General features: G+C 37.0%; 1 protein-coding gene across 4 annotated transcripts in view; it reads right to left on the bottom strand.

Moving 5' to 3' along the window:
* Nucleotides 1-1,715: 1,715 nt before the first annotated feature.
* Nucleotides 1,716-20,690, bottom strand: part of ROCK1 (Rho associated coiled-coil containing protein kinase 1) — a 90,593-nt gene continuing 71,618 nt past the window's right edge. For 2 of the 4 annotated variants that reach the window (XM_063130614.1, XM_063130613.1), the window contains 7 exons: nucleotides 19,893-19,963; nucleotides 18,786-18,874; nucleotides 16,218-16,296; nucleotides 15,829-16,090; nucleotides 13,063-13,267; nucleotides 9,601-9,657; nucleotides 1,716-4,806 (listed from right to left, as the gene is read on the bottom strand). In XM_063130614.1, coding sequence (XP_062986684.1) covers nucleotides 4,803-4,806; nucleotides 9,601-9,657; nucleotides 13,063-13,267; nucleotides 15,829-16,090; nucleotides 16,218-16,296; nucleotides 18,786-18,874; nucleotides 19,893-19,963 — 767 coding nt within the window. In that variant the 3' untranslated portion in view covers nucleotides 1,716-4,802. Of the gene's footprint in view, nucleotides 4,807-9,600; nucleotides 9,658-13,062; nucleotides 13,268-15,828; nucleotides 16,091-16,217; nucleotides 16,297-18,785; nucleotides 18,875-19,892; nucleotides 19,964-20,456; nucleotides 20,506-20,690 lie in introns of those variants that run through there. The other 2 variants (XM_063130615.1, XR_010025663.1) reach the window with 2 other exon arrangements.

Raw genomic sequence — 20,690 nt, forward strand, 5'->3', positions numbered from 1 at the left:
AGAGAGCCAAACGCTACTCTATAGAAATGTCTCTCTCTTTAACTCCACCCCATTCCCTGAGTAACCCCCAATACGGATGTTTCAAATTTAGCTTACCATACAGGATTTCAATGATACACTCTCAAACAACCAAAAATGCTACATATGACTTAAAATACAGAGAATAACATGATGTCTCTGCTTTAGTCCCCTCACAAACCATCAAATATTCCTATCTATTGCAACATGTATTCCCTTAATCCTACTTCCCTCCTGCCTTCCAGATAATAATAATAATAATAATAATAATAATAATAATAATAATAATTGTTACCTACCTCTCCCTCTGGATCGAGGTGGGATACAACAGAAATGCAAAACACCATAAAATACATATAATTGATTAAAACATATAAAACTAATACATTAAAAAGCAGCACATTATTAAAAAGCAACTGGGTAGGCCTGCCGGAAGAGATCAGTCTTTATGGCTTTCTTAAATTCTGGAAGACTCTTAAATGGACTAATCTCTCCCTTCCCTGTCTGTTTTCTCCACCTCAATCGGCCATTATGGGCTGTTCGGGTTTGTTTGTTTTGCCCCTTCAGGTTTTTTATCCAAGGAGGGTTTTTTTCCCGGGGTGTGTGTTTCTTTTTTGCATAGCATGAATCTGCTGACACCTCTCTTGTGTGCAGTGATGTGGTTTGGGCTCCTTATCCACAAGCATGAGAAGACTTGAGTCAGTACAGACGCTGCTGCACAACTTGACTTATTTATCCAACATGGTATCAGATGACAATAAGACACACAATAGACATGTTATTTGGTTATTGGGGAGGGGGCATTTTGCTCTTTATTGCATTTGAAGGTCATATAACCTTTCTAGACTTTATAACAAGTGTGGCATTGCAAATCCTACATGGTATGTCAAATCTGAAACATCCATATTGGGGGACTGTGTGGGTGGAATTGAAGGTGAAGAGAGGGTTATTTTGTCTTGCAGAACAGTGTTCTTCTAGCTTCCTGGTGGGTTTCTGTACTCACACTCCAGGGCCATCTTTGAAAGTCCCCAATAAATCCCATCGGGGTTGTATGAGCCTGGTGATTTGCAAACTTTTGTACCAAATATTCCATGAGTAGCAGGAAGTGAAATATTTTTGTATAAACTCCTGCATTACAAGGCTGGGAATGGTGGGTTGATTTAAGTATGTCCTTAGTCAATTAAGAGTTGAATGTTAAATAAATAAATAACAAAAGGCAAGCTTCCCCTTTCCCAATGGAGTGCTTTACTGTGGACTAAAGGAAAATAAAAATAATAGAAAAGAGCAAAACACAGGCCAACCAGGAATCCCTAAATTTCCCTTGAATAAATTGTTGCATACCAAATAACTGGAAGCCAAATTTCTTGAACACAAGCCCTTTGCTCCAGCTATCTGTTTACTGAACAGCATTCATCCATTCTTCTCCCAAGAGCAAAACTTCCAAAGTCCTTTTCTTCCTTATGCCTTGTACACATTGTGATAGATTCCTGCTGAATAAAATTTCAGGTCCACTGAATATTTAACAATAGCTGGTTTTCTAATTGTTCTCTAGGTCCATACTGGCTTTCCCCAAACAAATTAAGGCTTCAATGTTACAAATAAGTAAATGTTGCAGATGGTTATTGTACTGGCTGTCAAGAGAACACTTCAGAAAAGTAGTCATGGCACTCTAAAGCAACAAGAAATAACTTCTGTGGAACTTTAAAGACTCATTGTTTATTGCAGCATAATGTTTTACAGGCAACAGCTACTCCAAATGATTCACGAAGTGGATTGATAAGGTAGTAGATATATACACATAGGTTGAGGAACACCAGAGAACAAACCCACAAAGTGAAAACTAACAATACTGGCAATACAGAACATCCTGATACAATATATAATTTAAAGCATTAAAACACACAATATATTGACATTGCATGGAGGAGAGGCCTGACATCAAATTCAGAACTAGGCAGGAATCACATTTTTACAGGTGAACCCACCCACCATAGGAATGTTCTTCTGAATATTACAGAATAGGCCCCAAAGAAGAAACAAATTGGGCATCCTAAATTTAGGGCTTAGGCATAATTCTCCAGAATGTAGCAGGTGAAAGCTCTGAAAGCCACATGGCAACATTTTGTTCTGCATCAATACCTCCCTCTCTAGACTACCAAATTCTATACAAGTCCTGATGCTATTCATCTACCATATGGACATGTGATACTGAATTTGTTTCCATCCTCCTCCTAGGTGCCCCTCATCCCCATTATCAAAATTTAAAATCTCTGGCAAGAAGGTTGTAAATTGCACATTTAAAGGTAATGCTTATACCCATTTCTACATAAACATTTACTTTCTATTCATCTTCATGGAAACAGTGTACAATTCATTGCACAACTTTAATTAAAAATACAATAAAAAACCTTACCATTTGAATCAGGGGAAGCAAACATGAGAATAATTAACCATATGCTTGCTGGCCTTCCCTGTTTCCTCTCCTCAAGGTTATTTCTCCATTATGGCCATATCAACCACCTTTTAATTCCCCATGTTGATTCCCTTATATGCTCTGAATCACTTTCAAGTCCTTAAAATTCTCCAGCTCTCTGCCCTACTTTGTCTTGCTTGTTCCCCTTTATACCACTTCTCATTCAGTGGTTATCACAAGCTCACCTACCATTTCCCCCTCTTTGTCTCTTCCGCCTACTTTCCGCTTTTTGTTCCTTCTGCCATGCTGCTCCCCATTCCAACAACAGTCTTTCCTCTTCCTATCTCGAATCACTCCCCCGCTTTCCTCAAAGGCCACTTTAACAAAATCATCACCAAACAATTCTTCTTCATCGTTTCCCCTGTGACAACTTAAAACCTCTTAAATTCTTTTCAACTACTCATATTTATCAATCCTCTTCGGCCATCCCTGTCTAATCTTCATTAAAATCCATGTAACTTCTGTATAGTGATAGAGCAATATCACTGACTTATAGAGTGCAGAATAAGCTTGACATAGTTTTTCTATTAACCATGATTTAATTATAAATTAAAAATATATGTAAATATTATCTTTTAAGAGCTGTGTACCTGGTATAATTTCCTTTTGATGAAAATCATTATGTGCTTAGTAAATGGGATTTAACAATTCACATATCAAAATAAATTCTTCAAAATCCTATGAGAATTTTACTACCTTACCCTGTATTAAAATGTAGTATGACATTATAAAAATGAAAATTTAAAAACTATCAAGTTTGTATCAGATTTAAATATGCTGACAGTTGTTCATCTGTTTGTAAAGCATAATAATTTCCAAAACTTCCTAGGAAGTGTATTCTGGAGAAAAATACCACAGTCATTTTCAAAATAGTTCTTCCATAAATTAGTTTTATTTTGTATTAAATGAGCACGAGTCATTACTGTATTAATAACAGATATGCTTATTACATATCCATTAGTGCGGGTTTCAACACCACTTGAAACATACAAATCGCCATGAAGACGAATCAGTTTTCCAGTGCTTCTTATTTAATACACAACTGCAAAGCCATTATAAATTACTGAAGAGGTATTTGGTTAAAAATAAAATAAACCATACTGCTCATACCACAATAATATTCCTGCTACAAAGCAAGATTTTAAAATGTATTCAATTCCTGTATTATCTGGAATTTTAAAGTGTTGTAGGTGTTTTATTTGCTTTCATGGTACAAGCATTTACTACCTTTTGTATTATAATTAAAATATATCTTGGTAATAGGCAGCTTCATTTAATATTGTACACTTGAAAATGAAACTAGCCCCTACAATACTTTGATCAATAAAAGCACTGACACACAGTAATAGGTATTTGAGATTTCTACACTTATTTGACATGGCAGTAAAATAATTCTCAGAATAAGGCACTAAAAGGACAACACCCATTAAAAGTGTTCTAACAATAATTTACATTTCAGACAGTGCACACAGTGTGTGTATGTGTGTGTGTGTATGCTTATTGTAATTTGCACTTCAAATTGTTAACGCATTATATTATACAAATTATAGAAAAATTATGTACCAAAATATGCTTCCAAACTTGGTTGTTTTAACTGTTAGTTCTAATGCCTCTAGAAGTACAATTCTGTATGGCTTGGCAACAATGCATAGATTACATGTTCTCCCCCTTTACAAATCTGCAGAATTAGTATTTTGTAAAGCAAAATATTTAACACTTTGCGCTGTCTCATGATGAATTATTAGCATTAATAACAATGCAGAAAAGGCACTGAAGTTCAAGTGATTATATACGGCTTTGTTTTCAAGCAAATTTTGCTGTTTTCTTTAGCACAACTTCGAGTCTTCAAAGAAAATTCTGTTCTTCTCATTTTGAGATACTTTCTTTCTATACTCAAGTCTGTGTGCTTATCCCAATATAAATACCCCTCCCACAGGGTAAATAGTCCTCTTATTCTCATTAATATGAGAAAAGTTCTCTGCATTCCATCAAGATCGACAGGCATTTATATATTTTTTGAAATCCAAAAAAGGCAGCACTTTAACCTTATATCTAGCTAAGCTTTATTTGCTTTTACTTGCATTACATAGTAATAATTAATCTAATCTACCTTAAGGCAAACCCGCAATAAGACACCCTCAGCGTGCTTTTTATGCCAAAGCAAGGAGGAGAGAGTAATAGCAGTCTTAGCCCTGAAGCCTGTGAAAGTTGCATTGGAAGGAACATCAGTCTGCATTGCTCTGTATGGTGAAGGAAGCTCAGCTTTTTCAGACTGCACCATGCCAGATTCCATTGAGCGCTGCATATATTGTTAACTGGAATAAATGAAAGAGAGAGAAAACACTATTAGAATTGCCTTAATAATTTTGCATTACTTCATATAGTTTAATAGGTCAACAGTATTTTAACTCTTGTAAACTAGTGGGGCTGCTGTCAACCTCAGCAACTGGTTGAAATATTTTACAACTTTTTTATTATTATTAGCCCAACCTACCTCACAGGATTGTTGTTGTGAGGATAAAATGGAAAGGAGAAGGATTATGTACAATGCCTTGGATTCCTTGGAAGAAAAAAGGTGGGATGTACTGTAAATGTAATAAATCAATATTTCCCTTCAAGAGCACTAGTGTATTTTTTTCTGCTTTTGTAAAAAAAATAAATCAAAAAAATCTGTACATTCCTGAGGTTATAAAAATACAATCAACCAACCCATTAAAAGCACTGCAGTGGTTCATTAGACCCAAGGACTAAAATCTTATCCTAGAAGTTAAATTCTGAAGTTGGCTTTATTTTGACACAGAAGTTGACTGTCACTTGCTACACTAATTTCTTATTTATGTTGTTATTTCAGAGGATAAACTCCACTCTTACAGATTACTGGATTCATTGGGTCACCTCCATTATTTACTATGAGCCCACTATTTATCCTATGTATTTTAGTGCTGTTTTGTTTGTTTTACTGTTTTCTCCTACAGGGCTACCTGATGGCCCTAATAGGACTTGTCTAGTTGGTAGGTTGTATCTTTTCCTCAGTCACATGACCCGTGCCTCCAACAAAAACACAGATACCTAATGCTCCTTGTATGTGTTTTTTTTGGTGTCAAAAACAAAAACAATATTGTGGGGTCCATTGTACTCCAGTAGTTTTTGTGTCAGCCTACATTTTTGGAATGTAATATCTATAAAATCTATTTTGGATTCATTTTGAAATCATATCAAATCTTTATTTTCAGCTAGGTCCCTATTAGTGTCAGACAACACACTAAACCATGCTGCTTAACCACAAAATGGTTAAGGAAATGCATTATCCCTTAACCATTTTGTGGTTAAGCAGCATGGTTTAGCGTGTTGTCTGAACCAGGCCACTGTCAATATAAGTGGTGGAGGATTAAATAGTGTTATGGAGTTTATAACATTCCAGAGATGCATTAGAGATTTGATATTTTACATGCAAGGAAGCATTTACAGAGATTTATTTATTTATTTATTTATAAAATTTGTATACCGCTCCATATCTGAAACAGATTCCAGAGCGGTGAACATAAGAATTAAAAAGTAAAAGATACAAAATTTAAAAAACAACATTATTATACTAAAAACAACAACACAGAATGCCAATAAAATCTTTGGCTATCAGTCAAGGAATTCCTCCTGGAATAACTGTTTTTAGGAGGCACTAGAAACAGCACAGTGTTGTACCTGCCTGACCTCCAGGGACAGGGAGTTCCACAGAAAGGGGGCCACCATGCTGAAGACTCTTCTCCTGGAAGACTGGGCCATAGGTCCATGTGGAACCACCAGAAGCATGCCCTCTGACGACCTCAGTGATCGGGCAGGTTAGTGAGGGACAAGCTGCTTTCTCAGGTATCCTGGTTCCAAGTTGGTTTTGGGCTTTATACACTAGTACTAACATTTTTATTATTAAGTGTGTACTTAAGGTGCCACGATGACTGCAAACTGCACTAATAAGATCTATATTTGATATTTTAACAGATTTTAACATTCTTGGGAATTAGAATGTAGGGCTATAATACATCTGGTTACTTAAGGCATGATGTAATTTTTAGGTTTTGTTTCTTGATAATATAGCATAAACATTGGGCCAGTACCCATGATCAAATAAACCAAAGTGACTTGTTTTAATCCCTGGTGCATGCCAAGCACCATTTCCTAATTACCTGCCCAGGTATGGCTTGTTGTGTTGACCAAACCTGGGTGGCAAGGCTTGTTTGTGGGAGAAACAACCCTCAAATAAGCTAACAACAGACCATGGGTTATTTGAGGGTTACTTCTCCCTCACATAAGCCATGCCACCCAGGTTTGGATGGCATGACAAGCTACGCCCAAGCTATGGTGGATTGTTTCAATCATGCAATCTGGGTCATTATCAACTAGATAAAAAAAAAACATTTGCAGGTTTTTATAGTAAGTGCACAATTAGTCTAACTCACTTTATTGCTGGTCTATGCATAATCTAAAATCAAAACTTTGTAAAATAAGGGTGATCCTTATATGTCCATAACTTTAACTGTGAATCAATTGTGAAGGCTTTTCCCATTCGGTCAGAATAATCTGAAATTCATGGATTGCTGATTTATGTCAGTGGACAAAGCTTATATTCAAAGTTAACTTTTATACTGTATTTTGTATTTGTGTTTTTAGACTATTGGTTGTTTTATTATGGTTTTAATTTCTGTGAACTGCCCAGAGAGCTTAGGCTATTGGGTGGTATACAAATGTAATAAATAAAATAAATAAACTTTCATGGAAAGGGCTAAAAGTGTGTTTTACAGTTTGTGGCATCAGAGTATGAAATAACTGTATTCTAAAAGAGGAAGAAAAATCTGATGATATATATTAAACAGAAAATAATTTATTTTGAGTCTTAGTCAGCAAGACTAATATTTAACATTCTTTTCCTGACTACTATCTTAGGAAGCTTCTACAGGAATCAAGTTAACTTATAATGTTGGAACAGTCTAACACCATAGTGAGGTATCATGCTTGCATAGTGGGCTATCATGTCTTAATGGGAGATCTTGTTTTTAGAACAAAAGACTGAGTTCACAACTGCTCAATCTTTCAAAGAATGGTAGAAAACCTTCAGTCAGTGCAACTTGCTTTTGGGATTAATTTTGAGCCATCCTGATTTTGATCTTGCCTGAGCATATCAGCTAAAGCTTCTAACACACATGGGAAGGGTCCAGCTCAAATGGTACTTCCAGTAGGTTAGCATGGGTTGGAGCTTCAAGTAGAGAAAAGAGATTTAAAAAGCAATCATGGGCTCACAAACTTACTCTGCTTTAAAACATGACACACAAGATTTCCCAAGCTGTATTTACATTAGTGTGAATTGATGTCCAACCTCCCATACTTTAATTACTAAGCACTCTGACCAGAACATCCATGTTTTGTTCCACTTCTGTGTTTATCTCCTGAGCAGCTACAAAGCTGCAGTGTAACTCCTCTGAGGAGCATGTTTTTAGCTAGCAAAACCTATAATGTTCGCTTCAAGGCAGGTGAAAATACGGAAAACTCTTGATATAGTCTCCATATTTCCTGCAGAAGCCTCTTTCAAAAAGTGACAGCTCTCATTCAAACAGAGAAAAGGAACGAGGTGCAAAAGATGCAACAAATAAAAGGCATTCCTCTGATAGCATGCAATTTAAAGGGCCTGGGTGAATAGAATCATAGAATAAGAGTTGGAAGGGGCCTACAAGGCCATCGAGTCCAACCCCCTGCTCAACGCAGGAATCCACCCTAAAGCATCTCTGACAGATGGTTGTCCAGCTGCCTCTTGAATGACTCTAGTGTGGGAGAGCCCACAACCTCCCTAGGTAACTGATTCCATTGTCGTACTGCTCTAACAGTCAGGAAGTTTTTCCTGATGTCCAGCTGGAATCTGGCTTCCTTTAACTTGAGCCCATTATTCCGTGTCCTGCACTCTGGGAGGATCGAGAAGAGATCCTGGCCCTCCTCTGTGTGACAACCTTTTAAGTATTTGAAGAGTGCTATCATGTCTCCCCTCAATCTTAAAGTAATAATAAGGTAATCACCAGATGCCGAAAAGACATGAAAGATGGCAGCAAGGGGAAGGCTGTTCCATAACTGCAGTGCCACCACTGAAAATTCCATGCCTTTAATGGACACCCAATGAAGGCCATTCAAGAGGCAGCTGGACAGCCATCTGTCAGGTATGCTTTAGGGTGGATTCCTGCATTGAGTAGGGGTTGGACTCAATGGCCTTATAGGCCCCTTCCAACTCTACTATTCTATGATTCCAAGGCAGTCTTTCAGATAAGCTGATCCCAAGCCATTTAGGGCTTTAAAAGTGAAAACAATTTTAGCCTGGAAACAGATTCAGAGCCAGTGGATCTGACAAAGCACAGGTGAAATGTCAAAATGCCTAGTTCTAGGTAATAACCCTGCGGCTCTCTTCTGGACCAACTACAGTTTCTGAACTGTAGAAAATGTAGTGCCTAGATGGGTAAGTGCTTAGCAACCCCATGTAAGCTGCTCTGAGCAGAGTAAGAGCAGACGAACTGACAAACAACAAGATATAGTATGATCTACTTAACCTGTTCTCTCTATATGAAATATTAAAGCAGTACAATTAAAACCATTAAAATATTGTGAAACTGACATCGAATTAGAATATTTGCACCAATCCCATCATGGACATCTAACTTAAGCAATGTCTTCAGTATTTTAATGTTGTTCAAAGTTCTCAGATTAGTACACCTTCACCATAAGATTAGAGAAGTGTTAGAAAGTACATTAAGGAAATGTACTTTCCTCAAAAATGGACTCCATCACCATGGTATATTCTACATAGTAGAATTAAGACTGTTGTGATGATATACATACTGTTTTGTTACAAACAGTGTCAAGAGGTGAAAAGAATACAGCTAACCAAAGTTGAGCAAAGGATCTGTAAGGATCTTAGTAAGAGAAAGCAATAGACCTCTCCAAAAGTAAAGTTTGAGAAATTATATTAGTTTTCTTATTCTAAGAAAGCTCATTCTTCATTACTGGAAGAAAGCACCACCACTTTCTTACTATTGTCACATGACACAAGTGCCAGTGATTTAAAAACAAGTGCTACTCACCAGTAACTTGAATTTTCTGAATGAATAATGTCCCCCACAGATCCATAGTCCTTTGACCTAATGAAATTTTAGAAATTAACATTTCACGATGATTTCCTTATGTGCGGAGTGCTGATTGTACACTCTGAATGAAAAAATGGTAGTCTAGGAGAAGTGATCTAAATGCTAATACTGAATAAAGAGCAAGACCTAGTCTAAAATTTCAACTCATGCAGTGGAAAAAAGAAACAAATGAGTTGTTTGGCAAGAAGAAGAAGAAATAAATCCACCTCAAATGGAGGTTTTGTGACTCCCAGATAATGAATAAATAGGCAAAATTAAGAGATGGTAATTTTAAAATGCTCAGGACCCAAGAAATGAGATTCTCAGATGCAGGATCTAAGAATATAACTGAATTTAGAATAAATACGTGATCATATGCCCTGACCCCAGGCTGCGTCAGAAGTGGGTAGGGACAGGATAGTTTGGTTTTCAACCTCGGAGAGAAGAAACCATGTTCTTCGCTCTCTCCCCTCAGAGCCAGTGTGGAGAAAACTATGCTGGCTATTTTTCTGCGCTCCACTGCATGGAGATGGGGGGGAAAGGAGGCGTTTCCATTAATGAGGAGGGGGAGGAGACTGGGGCAGGTGTGATACAATGTATCATATGGCCACCCCAGCCTCCTTCCCTCCCCCTCCAAGGTGAAGCTGTTAGACGGGCAAAATTGCCCATCTTGAAGGAATGCAGGATGGCTGGAATGCAGAGGCGAAGGTTGCCGCCTCCACTGTCCTCCCACCCTGCTGTGGATACTCGGCAGTCTCCAAGTTTGGAGGTTGCCGGCAATTCACATAGGACTGCATCCTTAAATAGCCTCAGGAAGATGAAATTAAATCTAATATAAAACTAATATTTATTAACTAGTTCTAAATTGTATTTCTTTTATTTCTACCCCAGTGCTCCAATCACTCAAGGCTTTGTAAAACCAAAAACCTAAGCTTTGTAAAACCAAGAACATCAAACCTCATCCACAGCTTGGTGTATTTTGGTATGTTCAGAAGCAAGAATCACCAATAAAACTACCTTAGTGACCTTACATTTTTAAATACACAAATATTTGGCCTAGCATGTCTAGTCTTAGGTCCCAGGTCCAAACAAACTTACATGTAAGGTCATGTGATGGGCTCCAGTAATATTCATGTACAATCAGTTAAGATTAAGATCTGAGCATCTCTGTTCACGATTTAGTCTGCTAGTGAATTTGTTTTAACGTTACATTTGGATAACTTGAAACATACATGTTAATAAATACCAGAGAAACCATTCTCTGAACCCTCACTTAATCCTTAAACAGACCATGGATTATGCGAGAGTTGTTTAACCCATATTCGCCAGGTTTGCACAACACAACAGCCCCCAAATGCAGGTTGCCTATTCAAAATGGTTGCCACATGTGCTGCACCTCATGGTGAGCTATAACTACAGTGGGCTGTCATGTCATGCGTACAGCCCCACTGTCTACCTTATCCTGGCAGTCAGAAAATATGGCTTCTATCAAATCACAACTATTGTGATTTGATAAAGAGGACAACTATTTTTTCAGTATTAGAGCGACTATCTATAAATCATCCCTGACATGCCATCCAGAAAACACAAAAAGTTAAGTTAGAGGGAGCTTAACTAAAGTATACAAAACATCAAGGAATATACAATGAAATACAAGTGAAGAAGTCTTTACATTCATACAAACTATACAAAATGTATATACAAATGCAAACTATACAAAAATGTGTCGGAACTGAGAAATATGACTAAGTGAAGCAAATGCCTTTGTTCTTAGAAGAAAGATCCCTTGAAGAACTGTTACAATTAAGTTTATATGATTTCTGGGTCTTTGGTGGCAGAATGAACAAGGAGGAACTACAAGAATCAATTTTCAATAAGACTTCCGTAAGCCACACGTAAAGCAAAACTAACGTAGGAAAGATGAAAGAGACAGAATGGAAGGCGTTTTTCAAAATAGCAGTACTATCCTAAATAAGTCCAAAAACAAACAGATACAAGTGCTTTAAAACAAGATATGATGTCCATGTGTTGAATTTACACAAGTGTTGCTAACATATGTTAAGATGGTACTCTAAGGGGAATTAAAACACTACAACAGAAGTATTTTGTTTTATTTATCTCAGACAATTTACATAGCTTATGGGAGAGCAGCTTAAGGAAAGATTTATCACTGTTTAAATGTGGTGTTTACTTGAGTGTGTTTAGCTTCTGTGTTATTTTTTCTGGAAAATCATTTCATTTGAATATCCCAGGGATTAGGCCATTAGTTACATCACAGAGGAGTGGACAACTTTCTTTGGAAAGTTGTCCACTCAATAAATTTATTATTGAAGTCCCATCAATAAATATTTTTTTCACACATCACTATTCTTAGGTGTATATCTATGGGTTTAAAAGTCTATAAACACATCTTTTCTATTAAAAATTGGCAAAATTAATAATGATTGGAAAGCACTTCTCACATAAACATTCCAAATAAATGGTTTATGTTAAGAATAATATGCAGTCTATTAAGATTTACACAAAGGAATATTTACCAACACTAATGATAACAGTAGTTCACACATAATCAGCATGGCATGCAAACCGAGAGTACTGGATAGTTTAGGGACTAAACAACCCAGCGGTTAACCCCAAAACAAATCCTAAGCAACCCAGTATTCCAGGTTTGTACATCATAGGTTGTTGATTAAAAGTGGAAACTAGGAGCATGAGGGAGACAGCACACAAACTCACTCACTCCCACTCATGCATGGCAAATCATGGGTTAATTAATGCACAATCTGCCGTTATGTGCAAACTGGGGCACAAACTTATTATCAGGATAATACAGAAGAGTGTAGCAAAGAGGGCACACAAAGTTATATGATACTAAAGCTCAAACATCCTTTAGCAAATGGCTATTGTTAGTTTAAATAGTCAGCAACAATGAGGCAAAACCCTGCTGAAACAAGTATGAACAAATGGGAATATTAAGAGTTATTGAAGAAATTCCAATTCCCAACATGTTTTGAGTACATTTTTTCCAATTGTCAATACAATAAAAGACTAATAAACTTTACAAATAGAAAAAAGAATGATAAAAACATATATTTATATACTGAAATGTTTATCTTTAAAGTTATACATCATGAAGAACAATTTGCTCAAAATGCACTAGGATTTTAAAATCTCTTTAACAAATTCTGCATTTATAGCAATTATTGCTACTTGTTAAGTGCACCTAAAGTAAAATGTGCTGTATTACAAAAACCAATGTCTGCAGTTACAAAACGTTCTCGAGTCAGAACCAGATTTAAACACATGACTTTAGTTGTCTGTGGTGTATGCAATCAATGGAACACTGTTTGGATATGCTAATTATTTTACATACAGACTTCCGTTAAAAAAGGATGAAAACTTAGTCCATTCACGTCTCACCTAGCTTTTCCAGAAGCATTCTTAACTTTTCTGAATGACTGATTTGCTGAGGACCTTGTGGAAAGAGTTCTGGGAGAAGCACGGACAAAAGAGGATGGTGGTGTTTTGGGAATCTTCTTTACTAAATGAGAAACCCATTTCTTTTGATCTTCTTGACAGGTTGCCAATAACAACATATCTCTTGCTGACGTTACGTCATAACTCACTATGAATGAGAAAAAAACAGAACTAAAATCAAGGCATAATAATATAAACATCACTATCACTGGTTGGTTTATGAAAATATAATAAATCAGAACGCTTTAAAAATATATATGGTTAATAGTATTTTATTTGTGTTAAGATTTCTGTTTTCCTGTATTAGTTTGGATACCTAATTTACAGAAAGGAGATTCAGATGTATTAAAAATTAATTAAATAATTTCATTGATTAAAAAGGCAACACTCATTAAAGTTGGTCAACAGATTTTTAAATGGTTTTAAAAATTGCTACTAATTACTATTAAATACTACTACTATTAAAAACGGGGTGTTTGAGACCAGATGATAGTTAGCATAGATCTCTGGATCAAAGGATTTTTTTTCAGAAGTGGTTGCACCACTGCCTCCTTCAAGGTTGTAGGGACCACTCCATCATGCAATGATGCATTTACCACTCCCCTGATCCATCTGGACAGGCCCCCGCAGCCAGCTCGATGGGCAAAGATCGAGAGAGCATGTGGTGGGTCAAACAGATGCATCTTGTCCACATCCTCAGTCTCCAAACAATGAAATTTATCCCACAAAACAGAATAAGATGATGCACTGGACACCTCAACAGACTTTGAATCAATAGTGGCGTTCAAGTCTGCATGAACATGAGTGATTTTATCCTCAAAGTGTCTTGCAAACTCATCACAGAGAGTCTCCAGGGGTTCCACTATTGGATTGGGTGGGTTAGATGTGTTATCCCCAGACCATTTGGAAAAGCTCAGCTGGATGACAACTTGAGGATACGATGGAGGTAACAAAGTAAGCCTTCATTGTCTGGAGCTCCCCAGTAAACCAGGGAGTCTTCCGAGCTCCACAATTTCAAAGAGAGCACTCAGGAGCGATTGTGTCAAATGGCCCTTTGCACCTTACCATTCCATAGTGTGACAAGGGCTCAACAGAATCACTGGTTCTGGCTACTGAAAATTCCCCCAGAGCATTCAGGAATTGCTCAGATTCCATAAGTCTCCAGGGTGGACCATCTTAATGGGTCCCTCATCTCTGCAGGGAGGGATTGGCACTGTGAAACCAACTTTCATCAGGAAAAGGTCAGGATAATTTCCATCCCCACAATATCCAGATCACTCCCCTCACACACTGAGGTAAAGACCAAGTCAAGGGTATGCTCTGCCCTTTGTGTTGGGCTGGTGACAAACTGAGACAGCCCCATAGTTGTCATGAAGAACAGGAAGTCCCGAGCTTGTCTTGTTAAGGCAGCCTCTCCCAGGGCCAGAGTTCTGGGGTTTTCCAGCACCACATCCGAGACAGTCAGCTTGGTCAGGGAATCCATTGGTAGCAGGGTGAGTGTTACACCAATAGCATCCCCAATCTGTCTCTTTGGCCTGGCACAAGTCCTCACAGCCTAAACCAGTAACAGTGCAAGACAGAATTTTTCCAGGAATATTAACTTCCTCTTAAAGCTAAAACTGCTGGATCACTTCTACACCTTCAGGAAACAATACAGAACTTCAGCATTATTCATTTAAGCGCATAACTGTTATGATGATTAAAAGTATTCATCAGTATCTTATGACTAAAAACTAAGAATAAGAGCTTTGGAAACCATCCTATGCAGAATTTGACATCTCTAATTGTGCTGGTTCTTTGCAGCCTAAAAAACTCCTTGTTAATTTCCAAAGCCTCCAGTTCTACCTGAACCAATATTTCCCCAATATGTCTCCCCCTTCCTTATCTGATCAAAATTCAAAATCTTAAATTTTCAAATCTTAATTATGCAACTTAAACAAGCTTGTACAATATTGTTTATGTCAGGAGACTAGCTATGAAGCAGAGTGCCTGAGGTTCAAATTAAATTTGTTATTCCACATAGTGTGCTGGGATGCTGAAGATTAAAACGAAAGTCCCAATAAACATACAACTTTTCTCTCCCACTCTAGGAATTACAATTTTATGCTTGTCTACTTGGAATTAAGACCCACCATATTCACTGAGACTTACTCCATTGCAAGGGTGTTTAGGAGTGCAGTCTTAGCTGCAAAAATTGAATTTTTAAGGCATATTCCAAATCCTCACACTTATTTTTCCCCTAAGATGTGACATCCAGTCATTTTAGGTAAATGAAAATGAAGACATATGGTTTATATTAAGTAATTTAAAGAACATTGGGTTGGATCCAGACTAACAGTGCAATCCTATGCATGTCTATTCAGATGTATGTCCCACTGAGTTCAATGTGACTTATTCCTATGTATTTGTGCATAGGATGGCTGCCTAAGTTGGTTGGATTTTCCCATTGAAATCAATGGTGCAAACTGGTCATTATTTAAGTCTGACTGATTTCAACAAGGACTCAGTTCAACTAACTTAGGCCCTTCTACACCTAAGGATTATCCCAGGCAAATGGAGGGATCGTCCCTGCCTGCTCCTGGGATCCCTTGTGTGTCATTTGGATGCACAGGGACAATCCTGGGGGGAAAGGCAGGTGTAGAAAAGGTCTTAGTTTGGATTCCACCCATAATTAATTCAAAATACAAATCTGGTCAAGCTGTCCCTTACCTTTACATGGTGCAATTAATTCCTCTTTTTTATCCAAATGGTCTTTATGGCACTTCACATGACATCTCCGACATTCCACTGCAGGGGGTGGCTTAAATACATGCCAGAGGGGTTTGGCACAGGCCTCACAATTGGCTGGAAAGTGGTATAACGTTGGGATAAATTCATGACCTTTATGATTCAGACAATTTGTCTTCTCTGCTGGCTGCACTGGTTCTACTTCCAAATCTTTTCTGCATTCACCCTCATTGGCATATAGAATCTGAGCAAAACAAAATAAAATATGCAACATTGTATGTGAGTGAGATTGTGCGTGTATATATCTTAATTAAGGTGACAAACAGCTTAAGAAAAAATATATTTTAAAATCAATATATGCAAGTTGTTACCTGGAATATTTTGGGAATTTCTTCAGTTTCTGCTCTATATACATCTCCCTGTGTTACTGGTCGGACATGGAACAATTTACTGAAATCAAATGAATATTACACTATTTTAATAAACACTACTAGAATCAGAGCAAACATAGTATAAAGTAATGTGTGTATTATTTCACTTTAATATCATTTATCCATTAAGGTGAGGAAGCACCCTATGTAACACTTTCCTTTGCCACTGGCACACAATGTTACTGTTGTGATTCCTGCAGCAAATGTGTGAGAAGTGCAAATTTGTAAACTTCACCGTACACATCAGGAAGATGCAGGTGAATCAAAGATCTAACATGTGTATTCATTGGTGTTTGGGGAAGCTCACCTGATTTTCACACTTTGTGTGTTTGTTGCAGGAAAGACTGGTGTGACATATATAATGAACCATTCCCCCCACTAAAGGGATCAACATGCTTAGGTAAAATATTTATAGGCTCCTATTTACTGAAAAAAACTAAAATGTATTTGAATATTTAAAGGCCCATATATCATGTCATTCCCTAGATAACATTTATTAATGAAGAAGTGGCATTATTTCAAAAATATCTTATTGATATTGATGATAAAGCATGAACTAAAATTCACAACATATTGATACAATAATCTCTTGATGAAAAAGCTCTCTTTGGGAGGCAATTTTGGTGTTCTATACTGAGAGGGTTGGATCTAGGAAGTCAATTTCCTACTGCATTCGCACACACCCCGCACTACAGCTCCCTCACATATACGATTCAGGACTCCTGCTGGGAAACCCCCCAGAATTGTGTGGTGTTCTGTAACAGACAGAGAGAATCAGTAGTCTTCTGGGGCATTGGGGGCAACTTTCTGTGAGCTGAAGTGCCATTCTGTTTACACAAGGCACCTCAGAATCCAACCCAGAGTATTTACAAATGAAGAAAATACAGATACCATTAGATTCCAAGTAAATATATACCATTCCTTTTTATTGATGAAATAAAAATTCTTAATAATCTATAACTTATCATCAGCATCAATTCATGTTTCTTATGAGCACTTTACAGTAACTGCATAGCACATTATTGTTACTGCCCAGAACATGGAAATAAATTAAGATACATATATCATTTATCTGAACTATAGAGAATTCTCACCTGGTTAACCCATAGTTAACCCATAGTTCCGGGTTCATATGTAATGACAACCAAGGATTCTACAACCCATATTCTGGGTTGTCGTTATGTGAGAACTAGGTCAACATCCAGAGTACTAAAAAGTGCAACCAAAATGTTTTACACATTTTGATTGCACTTTCTAGTATTATAGACTTTGACCTGGTTTGCGCATAACAACAGCCCAGAGTATGGGTTGCGGAACCATTAAATCACTTTTAAAAACACACACGAAACAAACCCTGCACATGGCATACACCGACCTGAGTCTCTGGCAGCACAGTAGGGTGAGGGTAAAAATGTATTCTGTGTGACATATCAGCAATTCAGCTCTATTAACGTCAACACCCATGGACAGATTTTTTAAATAACCAATTCTGTCCGATGTAGATATTATAATGAAAATGTTATCTATGGAAGCAATGGCAGCAGAACACTACCCACTTCTTCCAAAACTATTTGTGTGTGCATGGAGGTTTGGAGATATGGATTCTGTCTCAAGCAGCCAAAACAGTAAGGCTGATACTGTGAGGAAGCAAATGCTACACTGATTCCCAAAGAGAGTCAGGAGCAGACAAAAACGGTTCCTTTTAGACAGCTATTGCATACTCGTAGTCCTATAATTTAAAATCTTCATATTAAAAAGAAATCTCAGTTGCACTCTCCAGGTTTCACATAGTATGAATGTATTTTTAAACACTAGATTGGAAACTAACTAGGATGACCAACTGAAACATAAGGTGTTGGGATAGTGTCCAAACAGGAGATGGGGCAGGGGAGAACACTCCCTCAGAAGCCCATTTCAAAACGTTTGGTGGCCAGAGCTATCGCCATCCACACGTTAGATGTTTGTCCCCATGTGTTGAAGCTAATGGCTTGGATCTGGAGTATCATTAAAAGGAAATCTGCTCACAATGGAGGAAGGAGGTAATTTACATAGTTCCTCCTTCCACCTGCACCCTCCTATGCCTCCTAAAAAGCTGTTCTGGAGAGCTGGGGGATCCTCTAAAGAGCATGAGAGGCAATGTATGGGGAAGAGAAATTAGGGAAGATTGCCTTTTTAGTCCCTTTCTCTACTGAAGAGTCTCTCCACTGGATCCTGGTGCCTTCTGTAAACAGAAGGAGCCATTCCATTGTCAGAATGGCAAATTTGAATCCCACCCCCTGATTATTGTATTCATTTACATTTTGTTAAATGTAGCCATTTATGATCTAGCATTTTAAAACGGAAAAAAGTAAAAACGAACATTTTATTTGGAAAGTAGGGAGGATGAAACTCAAATCACTTCATTCTTTGATTCAAGTTTTTAAATCCATCATCTGACATTAATGTGTTTCTTTATTTTAAAAAAATCTTGCTAGTTTACTATCTCAAACTGTTATTAGAAGAACGTACTCTATATCCAATACCATGGATGGATTAGATTGTTCTTTGTCCTGTTCGTCATTATAGAACAAAATCTTTCTGCTGCTTACCACAACATACTGAAAAAAGAGAAAGGAAAGAAACTGTTAATTCCTTATGGCACATAATAAAATGCAATTCTATCCACCTTCTATTCCACTCAGTACAAATGAATGACAAACCATGCTTTGGCATTAGAGGAATGATCAGCCACAAGCATTGGGTTCACTCGTTCCCTCCTTCCTCTTATATAACAAGATCAGAGACCTCTGATTGTAGTTTGGAACAAAGTACAGATTGTTGGGTCTGGAAGGAATATCACAATGATTTGCACATGACAAAAGGAGGGAATATGCAAGCCTTGAAGTGTGATGTTACATCTGAGTACCTTCAGAGGCTTTGTAAATTAATCACTTGTAAATTAGAGAGAGAGTGTGTAGTGGTTAGTCTTGGCCTGGGACTGGGGAGAATGAGGTTCAAATCTCCCCTGAGCCATGAAGTTCACTGGCTAACCTTGGGCTAGTCATACACTCTCCACTTAACCTATCTCACAGGGTTGTTGTGCAGATAAAATAGGGGAGGAGAATCACATGTGCCGCCTTGAGTTCCTAGGAAGGAAGGAAGAAAGGCAGGCTGGCTATGGTAATGATGGTGATGATGAATAATGAACAACAATAATAATATAGGACAAAACCCAATGAAATATATGAACTGACTTCTACTAAGTTTAATCAATAAAAGATTTGATTGTATTTTTTGATGTGAACATACTAGTTGCCTTCACACTGGTTAGAATAGTAATATGCAAATATTTTAATATCTGTTCTAAACATTTTTAAGCTTTGCATAAGTATGTAGTTAGAAGACATGAAGAATACATGATTTGAGTTTTTAAACAGCTTATATAATTTTACTTAATGTTTTTTGTGTGTTTCCTTGTTTTTTAAGTTTTACAGAAATGGTAATATCTCAATCCTGAATATTTAAATTTATGAACTCCCTAGAAAGTAACTAATATTCTCCACCTTTGTCCTAGATGTAAGCCTTAATTAATTATATTTGGCTTTTGCTTCAATGGAAAATAGAATACTTAGATACCTGCTTTTTCCATCCGTGACGTTTTATGTTTCCTTTGTTTGGTATTGAAAGCCATCCCTCCATTCTTGTTTCTATGTAAACACACACACACATACACACACACACATATTAAGCAATATTTTAATCATAGATAAATACAAGAAAAAAGAATATAATTTACATGCAGCCGTTAGCTATTACCAAACAAGTCGATAAAGCAGGAAGAAAAGGCACAGCTAAACAAAAATAGGTTTGAAGCATTTTTCATGCTCAGTCACAAATTCATTCACCATGGCAATACAATTATTGCAAGATGAATGGCAAAGAATTTTGTAAGGGAAACATCTAATACTGTTTCAACATAAATGTTTTGAAACAGTTAGACAGGACTTTGACCGAAAAACTGTGTTGCAACATATATAGTACTACTACTAAGATTTTTAAAAAATATAATTCTAGTTTAACATTGGAAGAGGGGCAGATGAATTACTTTGCATAACGATATAGTAACTGAAAGCCACAGGTCACAAGAAACAATGAAAGCAGGAGAGCAAGCAAAAAGTACCCACTTGTCCCATTACTCACAGAAGATAAGAATAGAAGATAAATAAATAAGGAATGCGAGAAGAATCAGCTAGATATAAAGAATAAAAGAGAAGCAGTTTATTCCATTTTCATATGACAGTTTGTGAGTGTATAAGATTTCTACATAATCACAGGAAGGACAGAGTTTACTCACATGTTTATAAAAATAATTGAGATTTACAATACCAAATTTCATTACAGGTTATCAGATTCTTGAATATGACTTTTTTGGGA

Source organism: Elgaria multicarinata, chromosome 7 (genome assembly GCF_023053635.1).
Source record: "Elgaria multicarinata webbii isolate HBS135686 ecotype San Diego chromosome 7, rElgMul1.1.pri, whole genome shotgun sequence".
In the NCBI taxonomy this organism is placed as follows: Eukaryota; Metazoa; Chordata; class Lepidosauria; order Squamata; family Anguidae; genus Elgaria; species Elgaria multicarinata.